The sequence below is a fragment of the Metschnikowia bicuspidata genome (genome assembly GCF_001664035.1).
Source record: "Metschnikowia bicuspidata var. bicuspidata NRRL YB-4993 chromosome Unknown METBIscaffold_3, whole genome shotgun sequence".
NCBI lineage: Eukaryota > Fungi > Ascomycota > Pichiomycetes > Serinales > Metschnikowiaceae > Metschnikowia > Metschnikowia bicuspidata.
This window is the reverse complement of record NW_017387733.1, coordinates 679,791-697,033: the sequence shown is the minus strand read 5'-3', so window position 1 is coordinate 697,033 and position 17,243 is coordinate 679,791. Positions and strand designations below refer to the sequence as shown.

The following is a 17,243-nucleotide window of genomic DNA, read 5'->3' as shown; positions in this document are numbered from 1 at the left end:
GCCTAGACCTTTAATGTTTATTGGACAATTTGACATGCTGGATCACCATAAAGAAAGTGGACATTTTTAAACATTAATAAATGTGCTATTAGCAGTCCTTGTAGTTGACATCTTCAAAATAGTCGGTTATACTGAGCCGAAAAACGTGTAATTTCATGAACTAGGACTGCACATTCGTCATGCATGAACAATAAGAGGGAGAATAATCGACAACTTAAGGAGTCTTGAACTGCTCATTATTGAAATGGTCAGCTAATAATGGCTGGTTTTAGTATAAAAAGCTCATAGCAGCACTCTGGCAATGCTTTTTCTCACCAGAAATACTTATCTGCAAATCAGAAGAACATATCAATCAGAAACAAAACAAGCAAATCGACAATGGGAAAAGGCGGAAAAGGCTCAAGCGGAGGGGGACACTCGGCAGGATATCCAAGCACCACTGGAAATCCCTCTGGTGGTGGGAGAGATAACGGACCTCGAAGCGGCAAGTAAGTCTGCGTGTTTATTGCAGATAAACGCTGATTTTGGTTTCAGTGTATGTGTATAGCAATGAAATATTCGAAGAAATCATGGTTTATTGTACAGTTACTTCAGTTACCGGCTTGGTTTTTCAATTGGCCACAAGAACGTGTTCGTGTCTGGAACTATGTCGAAATCATACCTTGGTTCGGACCATTCCAATGTAGAGATACCTTGCAAAACTACGACCGATTGTTTGAGCAAACGCCAAATAATTTAGCACAAAGGAAACAAATGTTTGTTGTACAAAGGGAACTTTTCGGTGCATCACTTGACGGATCTTTGCTGAATATTCAAAAATGGACGCATGCTGGCTACTTGCAAGTATTTGAAAGCTCGATTTGAGGAAAACAGGAAACTATAAAATAGTGCTCTGTTTTGTGTAGGCCGCTCTACATCGTGTAGCCGGAAACATACAAGCATGCATCAATTGCCAGAGTCAGCTGTATGTGTGGTCTGCAATAGAAAACTTTTGCGCTCGTGTCTAGTGCATGAGAAGGAGTTCCAGATCTGACATTTGTCGTCCGGCCTAGTGGTTTTTCTGGAGTGGGCCGGTGTATGAATGACCACCAAGAGGTATTACAACATACCCATATTAAAGCTTTTAAAAAACAATGATGTTAGACTTATAAAACAAATGACGCTTGTCAAATTGAAGTATTAGCATCACATGGATATTATAAATTAGGTATAGTGTGTTTAATCCTTAATTGCAGTCCATTTAAATGACTAACTATATCAATTAATATTATAAATCGTAGATATATAAAAAGATACCATACCATACCCACGGGTACAATTAACATAAATTTGCTAAATATATCATAAATTCCAACTATAGATATATTTTTATGATATTAGTTTCTATATCCTGTTAACCTAATATTTAAAGTCACCGTTCGGGTTGGAGTTGCTTTAGGTATGATTTTATATTCGAATCAATAGAGCGTCCTGTATGACTATTATCATCATGAATTATATAAATCACACTTATATAATTATTAATCTTTCACATGTGATCCTAACACATACCTATTAGGATATCTCTTTTTTGTTTCTTCGAGAGGATTTATATTGCATTCTATAAGTGACCTTATTCTAGTATAATATACTCAATATCATTTACCTATAGCTCTTTTACCACCAAATGAGTATTTGGTGGTCTAATGGCCCGCCTGCGTTGGCCCAATACACAATAATTATCTAGCTCTGATTTGCACCGTCGGATTCTGAGTGTACTTATTGCGATACATCAAAGGATATTACACTTATCCTATGAGAGTAGTTTTTAAAAAACTCAAAGTATTTTCCCAATAATACGCCCTCTCCTTGTGTTTGATTAAGTCTTTCTTCAAATACAGTTTTCCTGTTGTGTTTCTATGTATCATCCTTCCCAATTCATTGGTCCCAAAGACCTAGCCGTAGCCTAATCCTTTTCATGATTCACGTTCGCTAAACTCAATTACCAAAGCTCCAGCCTGTTTCTCATGGGGTGGTGCCCCTGGCGAAGCGATCAGGCAGATGGCTATTCTGGCCCCGCCCAGCTTCGATGTCTGCTAGTAGCTATGTCTACGCATCCATTGTGGTGGAAAGCGTCTTTGAAACAGAGGCTGAAAACGACGCACCCCTCGTGGGCTTCAGCCATCAGCGCCGTTTTCGTCGAGCCCATCCACTACCATGCCAGCCGAACGAGTAGCCGCGCATTTCCAGAAGTGATGGGTAACTATAGCCGCACACAATATACATTCGTCTGCCATGCCCATCCAGAGGCGGGCCCCAGACGAGGCTTTCCGGCCCACAGACAAACAAAATCTTCCAGCCCACAACAAATCAGCAAATAGTAAATTGTCTATACTCTATAAATCCACTACGTAAGTCTGATCCCAAAACCGGCACGTTAGACGGCACAGTAGCCACCGTCCACCTGGATGTCCGTACCCGTGGTGAAAGAAGCCAAGTCAGAGGCCAAGTACATGTAGGCACCGACCAACTCCTCGGGCTGGGCCTCTCTGCCCAAAGGCGTCAAGCCCCACCACTTGGCACGCTGCTCGGTAGGAACAAAGTCAGACAAGCCGCTGTCCGTGTAACCTGGCGACACGGTGTTGACACGGGCAAAGCCGGCAAACTCGACAGCCAAGGACTTACCCATGTGCACGACGGCGGCCTTGGACGCGTTGTAGCCGGTCTGGTAGTTTGGCACGTTGACAATGTGGCCGGAAATGGACGCGGTCATGATGAGCGAGCCCTTGCCCTTTCTCTTGAAAACCTCACCGACGCTCTTGGCGCAGTTGAACACACCGTGGACGTTGACGTTGAAGACACGGGCCCACTCTTCGTAGGTGCTGGCCTCGTTCAAGATGGAGCCGGTGGTCCATACAACACCTGCGTTGGCAATGAAGGTGTCGATGGTGCCGAAGTCGGCCTCGATGTCCTGCACGGTCTTCTGCACCTGGCCGGCGTTGGTCACGTCGACGGTGTACGACTGGACCTTAACTCCGTACTTCTCGGACAAGGTCTTGTCGATGGTAGGGTTGTATCTGAAGTCCATGATGGCAACATGAGAACCGGCAGAGGCAAAGGCGTCGGCAAGCGCACCGCCAATGGAGCCGGCGGCACCGGTGATGACGGTGACCTTACCGGCCATGCTGAATCTCTCGAAGGCAGTGCCAGTAAGAGTTGGAGCAGGGAAAGGCACTGGGGCCTCGTCTTGCTGGGGCTTGATGATGGTGGTGTATTGGTTGTCGGAGGCAGTCATTGTGTGTGTGGTACAAGAAGATATGGAAGTAGCTTGGAAGAGTTAAACGGATCGATGAAGAATTTTCAGCCAATTTATATACTTGGTGCTACCCCATAAATGCGATGCGCGTAACCGTCCGAGAAACGCTCCGGCGGAAAAACGTTACGAGCGCGCGGACGGGCGAAAAAAAGAAACGACGCCGGGCGTGGTCCAGGAGCCGGGAAAAAGAAAGGCATGCTTATGTTTCCGTGGCCCAAGGGCGGCGGCGGAAACCCGGGGCAATTTGCGGGGCCACCAGGACCCTTCTTGCGGAGCGCATTGCTTTTTGTTCTTGTGTTTTTTTTTGTTCTGCCTGTTCATTTGTGGTTCTTACTCCCGCCCCTTTTGTTGGGCGGGCCGTCCACGTGTGACAGCCACGCATGGTGCGCAGAAAGCGGCAAGATCATCCCAAACAATCCGAGGCGCTCGAACTCCTCTCTTCCGCCAACTGCGCGGATTCTCTCTTGATTTTTTTTCTGTTCGTTCTCCGATCTTTGGGCCGGTTTAGCCGGAAGTCGAGACTATGTCAGGTACTATGACGATGACAAGCATGGCCACATGTCGTAATGCTGATTTCAGCCGCTATGCGCAGCGCATGCCTCATCAAGATCTGCCTCTGACGTTCTGAGCCAATCAAAGTATCTGATCTCCTGCGTGGCGCACGTACTCCTCGGATCTCATGCACTCGAGGCCAATAGTTGAGTGGTCTGCAGAATATATAGCGGACGTCACGTGCGCGTCATCCATATCTCCAGCAGACGGTGACATGTCATCATCACGCTTAGTACTCCATTCTCGCAAATCGCTTTTCCATGCCGCTTACGTCATAGTGCCTATACGGCTATCCCGAAAGGCCCGCTACTACCAACACCCTACATCCTGGTTTACTTCGTGGTGTTTGAAGCACCCAAACATCGCATCAAATGAGGTCTTCGTATAGGGCACGTAAATAGATTGTTTGTCGTAAACACCTCAACCTTAATTTAGCGAAGGCAAGAGTTCCGAGGGCTGACCATTTTCGGGCCCAAAACAATCCACGCATGCAGGTCCGCAGCATGCCGGCAAGACTTATTCGTGAGACGCCAGATTGGGTATGAGCCTCACACAGCATTTCTTTTCTAAGTTCCCGTGCTTGGCGGGATCCCCAAGTACCCCACACATCTATTGGACAAGTGTGACACGGGTCACTCAAATCCTTGAGCAAACAGAGATGGGCCGTCCCTTATCGTGACTCTATATGTAGATTGTACGCAAGATGACATCAGCACATTCAGGCCCTAAATCTCCATGCATGTCTGATCACAGTCGCTAATGCACACATGAGAAAATGCCCGCGTAGAATACCAAGTACGAGGTATTCTTCTCGCACTATTCCATTCTGCCTCTCTTCGCAGCCACATCTATTCGCCACAAACTATTCTGCACAGTCCGCAAAAAAAGCTTGACCGGTGGAGCAATTTTATATACAGTGGGTCACTGCTCGCACGTGATCTGTTCAACACAGGAAAGTTTGCATCATCGATGACGAAATGTTTTCAAGAGCAGAATTATTTACTGCACCCAGAAACGGCATCTCATGAAGCCACTTGCGATTGGTTTGCTTGAGCAGTAGATTGAGATACTCGACCCGTTTTAATTTTCAGCTGGCTTCAAACTGACAGAAACGGCTGTGGGTTTGTCCTTCCGTCATCGTCGGTGCTCACCAAACTTGGATTTTTTTTTGACTTCTTCTCTCATGCAGAAATGTTTGATGTACCTGTAAATGTCTGATTTAAAGGGTCCCCTTCTAGCCGCATGCGGTCTGTAAGCAAGCTCGCTAAAATCAGTTGTGGTTTCATGATGAGATACCTCCTTTCAGGCGCTCACCATTATTTCGAAAAAGTGTTATGCTATTTTCGTTACCTCTTGGTTTAAACATCGTCGAGTGCTTAAACTGTAACAATGTTGTCAGCCTTTTTTCGTTAGAATACGGAGGTCAACCCCGGTCAAAGTCAAAGAACTGAGAAAATTTGCACTAAATGAGACCCGTGAAACTTCTGTGGTCGAAATACAATCATAAGTCCAGACCTCTGACATTCGAAAATCCAAGTGGTAACAAAACTGTTCCACTTGCCGGCATCATATTCGCCTAAACGTCTCTTTTATATCAAATTAGGTGTGAGCCAAATGACTTTTGATATCAGTTTTACTAAATTAGCTTAGAATCTATGCATCCCTGGGGAAGCAACGCGAACGCAGGCAAAGCGATATTAGCAAGTCAATTGTCGGGTGGCGAGGATGCAAACCCCGTGTCACGTGCCATGCGTCACGTGTAGGATACTGCGCGCCGGCGTCAGCGGAACAGCGGCGCTAGATCAAAAAGTATTGCTTCGATGCCTTGTCAAATATTCTGCAGTACATTTTGCAGCATGAAGTATTTGAAGAAATTTAAGGAGTAAGTATAAGACTTAGGGATGGAAAAAAAATCAAGCGAAAGTCTCACGCATAACATGCAGGAACACACGACCTGCTCATCCAGTCAAGGGCTACAAATCGAGGCTTCTCAGCGCTTAGTCTTTGCATCACAGCGCTTAGTCTCTGCGTCTGGATAATTGAAAGACAGTCTCAACGAGCGCTAATCTGTGGAAATAAACTTATACTTAGAATATCCCTTTTTTGTAAATCTGTTACTGTTGGCTTTGGAGAGCCGCTGAAGATACGTGCATTTCCAAATGAGCAGGATGATTGTCGACTCCGGTTCTGTATAAAGTCTGCCTAGCTAGATTTACTTTAGACACTGATGGTGAAGTTTCCAGAGAGTCCTTACTTACTGGTAGTGCAGATTACGAGCAGAGAGTAATATTTACATGGGCTACTGGGTCTGCTATGAAAGCCATGGCTTGGAGACATATCTAAGTTTCGCAAAAATTCTTGGAACACAATTAAAATAACACTGCGCAAACAGAACGAGCAAAAACGCCTTTTTTACTATCTCCGGAAAGCGGCTGGCAGAAAATGCAAGCGGAATTATGGAATGTGATATCATGAGGGACAGTTGAGAGTGGGGCCAGGTCGTGCGGCTTATCGCCCCCGCTTTTCTTGTTTGGGATACGACTCCAGATTTTAGATGAGGGCTCCAAACATTCAGGCTTCTTTAAGCCACGTGACTTGGTTTGAAAACACGCTTCTGATGTTTGTACCATCCCTAGAACTTTCAGTCCAGGGGCGCTGATCAATTGAGCTAGAAGCACTTGATATCGTAAATGCGAAGTCGGTTTCGCAGCTGTGGAGGCCAATTGACTCACGTTTTTCGCTGTGTATCTCCTCGGCTCTGCAAAGTCAAAATCCGCAAACGATGAATTCTGAACACATGTCATTATCCCTCAGGAACCCCAAAACAATTGCTTTTTATCCTGTCTGGCCAGGTCACATGAGATATCGGGCCATTTTCACTTGGTGCGCCAATCACACGTACCCCACTTTGGCCTGGGCGCCCCGCAGCAATCCTTCTCGAAAGGAGCGAGGTGTATGCATGTCTAAGGACGCATGTACGATAGGCCACTTATCAGTTTTTCCGTGCTTATAGAGCCCACATCTCGCATTCTCAACGACCGACTTTTTTTTTTCCTTTCCTCGCTACTTCCACAAGCTTCAATACCCTCGGCACGTGTTTTTACTCGCGCCCTGCTGACGATTGTGTGAAATCATCAAAGTTGAAACCTGTTCTTATCAGCGCTCATCCAATCTGCTCAATTGACCATTTTTGCCCTTTTTTCGAGTACGCTGATCGAAACACTCGAACATCCCGGATCCTTCCCCGTCTAATTGCTATTTCCTGCTGAAACATGCTGGAGCAAGAATTCTACGGTTTGCTTACTGCAGAGGAGCGGCGGCTTCACGAGAACAAAAAACGCATCAAGTACCACAAGAGGTGGGGGTCTTATCTCAGTGAGCGACAATGGGCCACCGTGCGTGAGGATTACTCTGCCTCGGGCAGTGCATGGGACGACTTTTCATTCGACGACTCGCGGTACAGAACTTACCGGTGGGGAGAAGACGGGTTGGCCGGCACCTGTGACACGCGTCAGTTGGTGTGTTTGCTGATGGGTCTCTGGAACGGAAAAGATGACATTTTAAAGGAAAAGTTATTTGGCGTGACCAACTCTCAGGGAAACCATGGAGAGGATGTGAAAGAGCTTTACTACTACTTGGACAATACGCCCACGCACTCTTACATGAAGTTCTTGTACAAGTACCCGCAAAGCAAATTTCCATACAAGCAGCTTGTGGAGGAAAGTGGCAAGAAGTCACGCTTGGAACATGAGTACGAGATCACTGACACGGGGATTTTCGACGAAGGCCGCTACTTCGACGTAGTGCATGAAGTGGCCAAATCCGACGACGATCCCGAAGAATTGTTGTTCAGAATCACTGCGTACAACCGTGGGCCTGATGCAGCGCCATTGCACATTATCCCTCATGTGGTGCTCAGAAACACGTGGGCCTGGGGCACTGAGGAGCTGCAGAAAGGCAAGCCTCACTTGCGTGCCACTGACAACTTTTCCATCGAGGTCGACCATCCCAAATTCGGGATACGCCATGTTGTGTTTGCGCCAGCGCCGGGCGTGTCTGAAGAGGCCCTGGACATCGAGCCACAACTACTTTTCACGGAAAACGAGACTAACGCCAAGCTTTTGTATGGGCAAGAAAACGCCGCTGAGTACGTGAAAGATGCATTCCACGACTACGTCGTTGACGGCAAGAAAAAGGCGGTGAACCCCAAGAAGGAGGGCACCAAGGCCGCGGCTCTCTTCTCTTTTGATCAGGATGGGGGTGTTGCTCCAGGAGACTACGTGACCATCCGGTACAAGATGTCGAAAACTGGCGGCGAGATCGACGAATTCGAATTTGACAACGTCTTTGGGCGCCGTCAGGATGAGGCTGATGCCTTCTACTGGAAAGTCTCTCCTTTGCCTCTTTCGGACGAGTTGAGACAGGTGCAGAGGCAGGCATTCGCGGGCTTGTTATGGACAAAGCAGTTTTACCATTTTGTGCACAGCTACTGGCTGAGCGGTGACCCCAATACACCTGCTCCACCAGAAAACAGAGCCAATGGCAGGAACAAGGACTGGAAGCACTTGTTTATCGATGATGTGTTGTCCTTGCCTGACAAATGGGAGTACCCTTTCTTCGCCGCGTGGGACACGGCATTCCATTGTATTCCATTTGCCATGATCGACCCTGAGTTTGCCAAAAATCAGTTGGAACTTTTGACTAGAGAGTGGTATATGCATCCAAACGGTCAGTTGCCCGCGTACGAGTGGAACTTCAGTGATGTGAATCCACCAGTGCATGCCTGGTCTTCTTACAGAGTTTTCAAGATTGAGCGTAAGATGTACGGCGTGGAAGATTTGGACTTCTTGGAAGGCACGTTTCAAAAGTTGCTTATCAACTTCACCTGGTGGGTGAACCGAAAGGATTCCGAAGGAAACAATCTTTTTGAAGGTGGCTTTTTAGGACTTGACAATATTGGTGTCTTCAACAGGTCCGAGCCTTTGCCCACAGGTGGAACATTGCAACAGTCGGACTCGACCGGCTGGATGGCTTTCTATTGTTTGCAAATGTTGAACATTGCTTTGGAGTTGGCGAAGACAAGACCCGTATACGAAAACATTGCTTCTAAGTTTTTCGAGCATTTCTTGTTGATTGCAGACGCTATGTCGTACCGCGGCGCTAAGAAGGGGGATCAAACCCCTACGGACCAATCTTTGTGGGATGAAAATGATAAGTTTTATTATGATGCAATCCATTTCGGCAATCACACGCAGTCCTTGCCCATCAGGTCTCTCGTTGGTTTGATCCCCTTGTATGCGTCATTGACTTTAGAGCCTGAATTGTTGAACAAGTTTCCTTCCTTCAAGAAAAGATTAGACTGGTTCATCGAAAACAGAAGATCTGTTGCCGAAAGAAACATTGCTTCGATGACAAATCGTGGTGTGGGTGAAAGGCTTCTTTTATCTTTGGTCAATAAAGACCGTCTTGTGGCAATCTTGGAGCGCATGTTGGATGAAGACGAGTTTTTGTCGGATTACGGCATCCGGTCATTGTCTAAGTACCACGAAAAGCACCCCTTCGAATTGGACGTGAACGGGCAAAAATACGAGGTCAAGTATTTGCCGGGAGAATCCGACTCGGGCATGTTTGGAGGAAACTCCAACTGGAGAGGTCCAATTTGGTTTCCTGTCAACTTTCTTTTGGTTGAGTCTTTACAAAGATTTTATTTGTACTACGGCTCTGACTTGAAAGTTGAGTGTCCAAAAGGTTCCGGAGAATACTTGAATTTGGCGCAGTGTGCAGAGGAGATTCAGCATAGATTGATTCATTTGTTCGTCCCCGACGCTGAGGGCAACAGAGCATGTAATGGCGAGAACGACCTAGTGAACAAGGATCAGTACTTCAAGGACTACGTGCCCTTCTACGAGTACTTTGATGGTGACACTGGGCGTGGTCTTGGTGCTCTGCACCAGTGTGGCTGGACTGCAGTTGTTGCCAAGTGGATCCACGACAACGGAACCACCTGCAGAACACCCAAGACCCCGAAGTCTGCTCCAAAGCCCGTGCGCAGAAACTCCATTCATTCTTTCGAGACGGAGAACGAGTCTGCTTTGTCCCAAGAAGAAGAGGACAACCAACTTCTTCAGAAATACGCGCCCAAAGCTGGGCCTTTCCCCGGCCGGTTGACGAGAAGACGCAGTGGGAAGTCGTTATTGAACTTGACCATCCAGTCGTTGGATTTCGGGGACGACGAGAATATCAAGACTGGCGAAGAGCCGATTGCCGGGTTCCGTGACTTGAAGAACGTGACCGCGGAGATGCACGACCTTGAGTTGGCACGCACTGATTCGAGGCGGTCGACGGACTCCAGAGGGCATGACTCGAACTTGATGGACCAGATCCGGTCAGCGTTCAAGAAGTACAAAAACCGTACCGACGAGGACGAGGCAGATGAGTTTGAGACCAGACATTGATACAGAGACCCGTCTTGAGCCTACATACTAGATTAAGACCGAATGAACGTTACTTTTGAGGGCACGCGGTGGAGTCTAGGAATAGACCTGCCGTTGTGTATTCCATGGCTTTCGGCACCCCAGCCTGACACAAAGATATAAGAACTGTGAAATTAGCATCACAAGAACTTGAAACATTTTAGGGGGGCAGCTCGGTTTCAACAAGCTTTAATATCTAGAGCGTTTGCGTCGTGCAGATTGTTCAGCAGATGCAAGAGACGTCTTATACAAGGAACAATCCAGGACTGCACAAGGGCACGAGCACAGAAACAGAAAAGAAAAGAAACATACAAGTGAATGCGCCCAATAACCCACCAGGTCTTTCTACTTGAAAGCCACATACCCAATATTCCAGTCCATGCAGCAGAATGGCGGACCGAGCACCGGACCACGGATTGGTCCACGTTTCCACCTCCTGCACACGGACCCGTGCGCCGGCACCGCTCGCTTATCGCACGGGGCCCTCGTCACGTGAGCCGCGCGCGGCCCGCGCCTCGTGCTCAGTCTCCACAGTCAGCAATCCTTCAACACCAACTAACTACCGCACACATTATGGCGGAACTTCTTGAAACATACGAGTCCGACTTCCAGTTGGCGCTCCAGGAAGCGCAGCTGAAATTCTCCACGGTTGGCCGCGAGCCTGCTCAGCGCCGCGCCGCGTTGCAGGCTATCGAACATGCCACCGACGAGGCGCTCGAGATCTTGGACCAGATGAATGTCGAGGTGCAGAATTTGCCCGCCAGCCAGCGGCTGGCCCAAAACGCCAAGATCCGGCAGCACCGTGGCGAGGTCGATGCCACAAAATCGAAGTTGCGCCAGCTTCTAGACGAGGAGGACCGCGGCGCCTTGTTTGGGCTGCGGTACACAGACGAGGAGGCCAGCGTGGGCGGCACGGGCGGGGACAATCAGAGAAAAACGCTTTTGAGCAACAACGCGTCGCTTGAGCGGACCTCGGACCGGCTCCGGGAAAGTCAGCAGATCGCGTACGAGACCGAGAACATTGGGGGCAACATCCTCAACGACTTGCGTGCGCAGCGGGAGCAGATTGTCAATCTGCGGAACACGTTGGGTGCCGCCGACAACTACGTGGACAAGTCTGTGCAGACGCTCAAGTCGATGCTGCGGCGCATCACGGCCAACAAGTACATCAGCTATGCGATCATCGCGGTGTTGGTTCTTCTAATATTGCTTGTGCTCGCCAGCAAGTTTTGATGCTGTGCGTGTTTTTGAAAGTTTTGGGTGTAGCGGTGCGTGTTTCCGAAACTTGTGGGTGTCCATGAGTGTCTAGTGTTTGGTTGGCTCTCGGTGCTCTGGAGTAATACATTAAACTGAGATATGGAAGCGTATGGAAGCGCAGCTGTGCGGGCTGTCTTGCGTGTGAATCTAGGGCTGCGAGTCGGCTTTTTTCTGTTTATCAGAAGTGAGTGACTGGGCTATGAGATTGTATCTGGTGTCTAGCTTTCTAGCATAATTTGTTTGAGTCTGAAGTCGTGTGGTACAATGGCAGCTAGTCTCGGGAATTCTTGGCCCCATGGAATATAATGATGTAGGCTCAGCTGTCTATTTCTGTCTACATTGGCTCCCTTTGGAAACAGCACAGCTTCGAGATCTGGTGCCTTTGCGGCTGATGAAGAACAAGCTTTTCTATTTCCCCCCTTTCTTAGGGTCTCTGTATGAATCTCTGTGGCTGGGGCAGACTGCGGAGAAAAATGAGCAGGCAAGGGGAACTGAGTAAAATTGCCATGATCTACTTTTTCAATAGAGCAATAATCATTGCAACGGTGGAGCATCAAGGCCCGTTCCACGGTGCATTCAGGCTCCAGATCGTACTACTGCTCAAAATATAATCTTTTGCTTTAAAGGTCAATCATTTTCACGGCACTTGAATACCAATAATTTGCAAGATCTCAGCTTTTCTAAGGGTCCATCAAAACGTCGATTTTCCTACGGTGTTAGATTCTAAATTTCCCCAGGGTACTAGAGTCTCAGCTATTTCCGAGACGTCAGCTATTCGCATTGACTTGACTATACTCGGTGTCGTAAATCATTGATTACTCGAAACATTAAAATCTCGGCTATTTCCGAATGTCAGCTATTCTAAGGGTATCAAAGCGTCGATATTCTTATGGTATTGAATTCTTAACCACCCCAGGGTAATAGAGTCTCAGCTATCTCCGAGACGCGACCACTATTTCAAGGTTTTGACTTAACTACTCCCAGGGTAGTTGATTGTCGGCTACTCAGAGTATAAAAATCGCCGTGATTTCAACTATTCCCAGGGTATTCAAACATCGATTCTCCTCAGGATATTACATTCTCGAACTCGCAGAATCTAAGAGTCCACGATATTCTTAATATATGTTACATTGGTCCCTCCACGTACCTCTCGCAAAAAAACATAAAGAGGCGCCAAAAATCCACACCACGGCCGATTCGGCTCAAATTCGTCCGGTGCCTTCTTTCAACTACACAATACCCAAAAAGAAACAGAAATCCTCTTTCCAGGCCCTGTCATGTCGTAATGCTGCGTATCTCATTTTGACTGGGCCAGGGCGACGCTCGGCCGAATGGCCCCGCACGTCCCAAAACAGCGAGCTCCGAGATACCGTCCTGCTTAGTATAAGCGACTTTTAATTAGTCCAGAGGCCGCCTGAATCACTGGGCGAGTCATTACTCCATCAAAGAGAAGAGCACCCTACGAACACGAACACAAGGTCACGAACACACAGACACCAATACACAGACACCAAACAGACACCAGCACACAAAGACGGGAATTAGGGAAATACAAAAACACGGAAACTCACGAAAACCCCGAAAAGTCATACACATAAGTCCCACTCAGAGATCGTGTCTTCCGCACCCAGCCTCGAGTTCTGCACCGTTCCAGTTCTCGGTTCTCAAGATACAGTTCAAAGGTGCACTATTTTTTTTTTTCGTCCCATTCACTTTCCACGCTTCACATCATCATTCGGGTCCCCCAGCAGTCGTCTTTATTCCGAACAAAAAGAAACGCCGCTACTCTCTCCAGACATCCGCGAGATAAAAACCAGCAGTCATAGTAGTGCCCTCTTGCTGCCCAAAATTCTCTTTTCACCACACTCCCATAACATCAAAATGTTCAGAGCAGCCACACTTCTTCACCGGTCTTTGGCAAGAATCCCTCGTGTATCGCACAGTATAGCATCGGCCGGCCTGCAGAGAACATTCACACAAAGCATGGCCAGATTGCACGGCCATCTCCACAAGGCCAAGCCCGGCGAGGAATTGAAAATCACGTTCATCTCGAAGGACGGGCTGCAGCAGACGTTCGAGGTTGCCGAGGGTGACAACATTTTGGACATTGCCCAGGCCCACAACTTGGAAATGGAGGGTGCCTGTGGCGGGTCGTGTGCGTGCTCGACCTGCCACGTGATCGTCGACCCGGAGTTCTACGACGAGATCCCGGAGCCGGACGACGATGAAAACGACATGTTGGACTTGGCCTTCGGCTTGACGGAGACTTCCCGTTTGGGCTGCCAGGTCAAGATGACCAAGGACTTAGATGGCATCCGCATTGCTCTTCCTGCCATGACGAGAAACTTGCAGTCGAAAGACTTCAATTAGGAGGGTTCGGAATGCGGCCATGTAGATAGATACTCTTGACAAGGCCACGGGCGGAAAATGTAGATACAGCCTGGACTGTTGTCTGGAGAGCTACGTGTTATAGATATGCATGCCACGAAAGCGAAGGGTGTAGGGAAGGGCTAGATTTCGAACAAAGCGAAATGCGGAGAGTGAACGGGCCAAAGAAGCATTGTGGGATTTGCATAGTGCTGATGAGAACGGGTGTTCAATGTTTGGTTCAGCCGGGTCAGATGTGATGTTATATACATGTATATGTATATGTATATGAGTATCAGCTAAGAAAGAGTACTCTAGCGAAGAGGCCGTCAGCCACGATTGTGATGTTCAATAGATGTTCTCGAGCCGAGGAGCTACTTTTTCTGGAGCCGGAAAACAAAATTATCTGGAGCCAAGGATCTATACTTTCTGAAGCCGAAAAGCTACTATATCTGAAGCCGTAGAGCTAAGTTTTGAAGCCGGAGAGCCAAATTTTCTGGAGCCACTGAATTTCCTGGAGCGTCTGAATTCTGGAGCCAAGGAAATACATTCTCCAGAGCTAAGGTCATGCCAACCCAAATTGGTCTCTGCCTGGATGAGCTCATCACCGGCACTGGGCGATACGAGATCGGCATATGCACCCTGTGTTTACGCGAAGCGAAACCAACCACGCCCGAAACACACGTGAAACGCCGCCCCACCGCCGTGCTTGCGCTCCAAGGCCCCTGAAACACCGCTGAAACACCAGCCGGCCATACAAGACGCGTCATCCAAGACCTCTCCAGGCATCTGCAAATGAGTGCAAACAGCCACCGAGTCAGAACCTCTCCTGCGAGAAAACGTAGGCGCGTGCTTTCGGAAATCCAAAACACAGACGGGCCGCTTCCGACTGCCAAAATTCGTAAAAAGTCCTTGGATTTCGACTTGGTTCGTATCCCAAGCTCACTGAAGAAACTGGCACCCGAACATTCGACGCCCCACCCCCTCGAAATGGCGCCTATTGAGGCTCGAAGGCCCAATCTGCTCTCGGACATGAATACAAAGGGCTCCGGAATCCCGATGCTCGTGAAAAACGACCGTTTCGAGCGCTTTCTCACAATCAGCCAGTCGCTCAATCGGAAGTCATCCATCAACGGGCTTAGTGGGGAAATGCTCCCCTCGGCACACCAGCTAGAAGAACTGAAACAAGCCAATTCTAGGGCCCTTTTGCACAAACTCGAGCTGGAGGCAAAGTCGCTAGATAAAGAGCTCTCAGAGGCCACTCGCAGATTAGCATATGCTCAAGAAGAGGCGTTCGAAACCCGCAAACTCCACAGAGCATTGCAGAACGAGTACCTGACGCTCCAAAGTGCCGTGGAGGAGCACGAGGGCAAATTCGAATTCTTGCTGGGCCAGGTCACCACACGGGTCGAAATGATGGAGCGTGATATCCAGCTCCAGATCAAGGAATATGGCAACAAGGCCCAGAGCTCGTACAACGATGTTGAAATGGAGGTCAAGACAGAGCTCCAGAATGCCTTGAGGAGCGAGGACGAGGAGACCTCCAAGGAATTGGCCGTTCTCGAGGAAAAGAAGAAACAGTTGGAGCTCCAGCTTGGGGCGATGGTTTCGGCAAACAACGATAAAATCAAAAAAGAGCAGGACGCAATATCTAGGAAAGCCGACGAGGCCGCTAGGAATATCGACCACGACGTCTCGATTGCCGAGCAAACACTCTGTGATTTGCAAAAGGCGCATGACGCATTGGAAGAGGAGAACCAGAAGCTACAGGCCGCCATTTCCTCGGAGGAGGCGGCGGGCCTGAAAACGAAAAGCGAGATCTCCGCGTTGGAGCATATTATCCAGAATCACGTGGTGCTGAGATCTGCCATGGAGGCAAAGCTCCGGCTGGAAACGGAGCGTCTTCGGGCATTTGAAAAAACCCAGCAGAGCTGGCAACAAAAGGAGGCCGAGGCGAAGCTCGCCTACGAAAAAGAAAAACTGAAACACGACGCGTACATGTCGACACGGCGTCGTCTCGAACATGCGATTTCAAGACTCAGTGGAAAAAGCCGGGCTCTCATCAGAATCAAGCACAACCTAGAAACTGGCGTGGACCATGCCCAAGCCACGAGCCTGAAATATGGTACATTCAAGGTCAGCGCGTATGAGCCCGATGCCGACTTCTCGAGAAACTGGGAGCTCTTGAGCCAGGAGTGTTTACGCGGTGCTCGAGTGTCTCTATCGTTTTTTGGCTCGCCACGGCAAGACATGTGTCTGCAACTAGCTGATATTCTCGTGTTTCTCCAACGTGGACAGGCGTCCTCGAACAAAGGTGGTCAGGAACACACATTTTGTCTTCAGAGCGTGCTTATCCACGACAACAACCGGTACTCGGATCTCCTCAATCTGTCTTCCGAAGTCGATATACAGCTTAAGACTGGCTACATCAATGTTGTCAGCCAGAAGATGCTTGTGTCCAACAGCTCTGAAATCCACAATACATTGAAGAGCAGCGCAGAATACACGGGGGCATATCTCCATATCTTCACGGTTATGGGCTCTGGCACAGGGAATTCGGAAACACCGCTAGGCTCGGTGCTGATACTTGACCTTTCACATCTCTCATGGCAAGCACAGAATGAAGCGCTTGCTGCTGAGCGCAATACTGGAATCTTGCGTGACTTGCTTCAAAGATCCCCGCTCGACCATAACAACATGGATATCTGTGATCTTGATAATGTCGACGAGCCCGGTGCCCAGGAATTGCTTGCATCTTTGGAGAGCAGGACATGCTGATGTTCATGGAGGGTGATTCAAGCTGACTGCATGCATCACTGGAAATGCTACATGGGTGCAAGGTAGGAAACTTGGATTGTCAAAGTTAAACAGATGCAGTTGTAATTATAAGAGTATGTCTGGGAGAAAGGTTATATTTCTGGAGGCAGGCCTGGGTGAGCTCCTCGGAACTTGTTGGAAACGACTTGGTATATAACACACTAAAGAAGATTCGAAATAGTCCATGATTTCGGGCAAACATTGGAGTGCGTTTTTTGTCGTAAACCAAGTGAAGCATTATTTACTCACCAGTGTCCTTTGTATTGTGGTGAGCATTGCGTCAGGCTCTGTCATCTCGATAGATCATTCCCGAAATTGAATCAGCAGTCTGATGACGTAAACTCTGTTCTCACAATGTAATTCCTTTGAGTCAGATAAGTCTTCGGAGCGGGATATACAAGGTTAGAAAGAAGAAGGCTTCCAATGGATTCGTGAGAAAAATGCACTTTGAAAGAGTGGGCGTAAATGTTACGAAGAGCAGG

General features: G+C 48.3%; 6 protein-coding genes across 6 annotated transcripts; 5 read left to right on the top strand and 1 right to left on the bottom strand.

Annotated features, from left to right (window-relative positions):
- Positions 1-378: 378 nt before the first annotated feature.
- METBIDRAFT_11652 (uncharacterized protein) lies at positions 379-864 on the top strand (the record flags this gene model as incomplete). The annotated part of the gene is made up of 3 exons (XM_018854050.1): positions 379-488; position 535; positions 586-864. 3 exons carry the CDS (start codon positions 379-381, stop codon positions 862-864), a joined length of 390 nt encoding a protein of 129 aa, XP_018711586.1.
- Positions 865-2,416: 1,552 nt separating this feature from the next.
- On the bottom strand, positions 2,417-3,274 carry METBIDRAFT_41580 (uncharacterized protein; the record flags this gene model as incomplete). Its single annotated transcript, XM_018857429.1, has 1 exon — positions 2,417-3,274. The coding sequence occupies one exon, from the start codon at positions 3,272-3,274 to the stop codon at positions 2,417-2,419; it is 858 nt and encodes a 285-aa protein (XP_018711585.1).
- Positions 3,275-7,119: 3,845 nt separating this feature from the next.
- Positions 7,120-10,302, top strand: METBIDRAFT_41965 (uncharacterized protein; the record flags this gene model as incomplete). The annotated part of the gene is made up of 1 exon (XM_018857472.1): positions 7,120-10,302. The coding sequence occupies one exon, from the start codon at positions 7,120-7,122 to the stop codon at positions 10,300-10,302; it is 3,183 nt and encodes a 1,060-aa protein (XP_018711584.1).
- A 591-nt stretch (positions 10,303-10,893) lies between these two features.
- On the top strand, positions 10,894-11,553 carry VTI1 (v-SNARE protein; the record flags this gene model as incomplete). Its single annotated transcript, XM_018858832.1, has 1 exon — positions 10,894-11,553. One exon carries the CDS (start codon positions 10,894-10,896, stop codon positions 11,551-11,553), a length of 660 nt encoding a protein of 219 aa, XP_018711583.1.
- Positions 11,554-13,458: 1,905 nt separating this feature from the next.
- YAH1 (adrenodoxin) lies at positions 13,459-13,947 on the top strand (the record flags this gene model as incomplete). The annotated part of the gene is made up of 1 exon (XM_018854049.1): positions 13,459-13,947. One exon carries the CDS (start codon positions 13,459-13,461, stop codon positions 13,945-13,947), a length of 489 nt encoding a protein of 162 aa, XP_018711582.1.
- A 653-nt stretch (positions 13,948-14,600) lies between these two features.
- On the top strand, positions 14,601-16,765 carry USO5 (Uso5p). The gene has a single exon (XM_018854705.1). It carries the CDS (start codon positions 14,740-14,742, stop codon positions 16,720-16,722), a length of 1,983 nt encoding a protein of 660 aa, XP_018711581.1. The 5' UTR covers positions 14,601-14,739; the 3' UTR covers positions 16,723-16,765.
- The last annotated feature ends 478 nt before the right edge of the window (positions 16,766-17,243 follow it).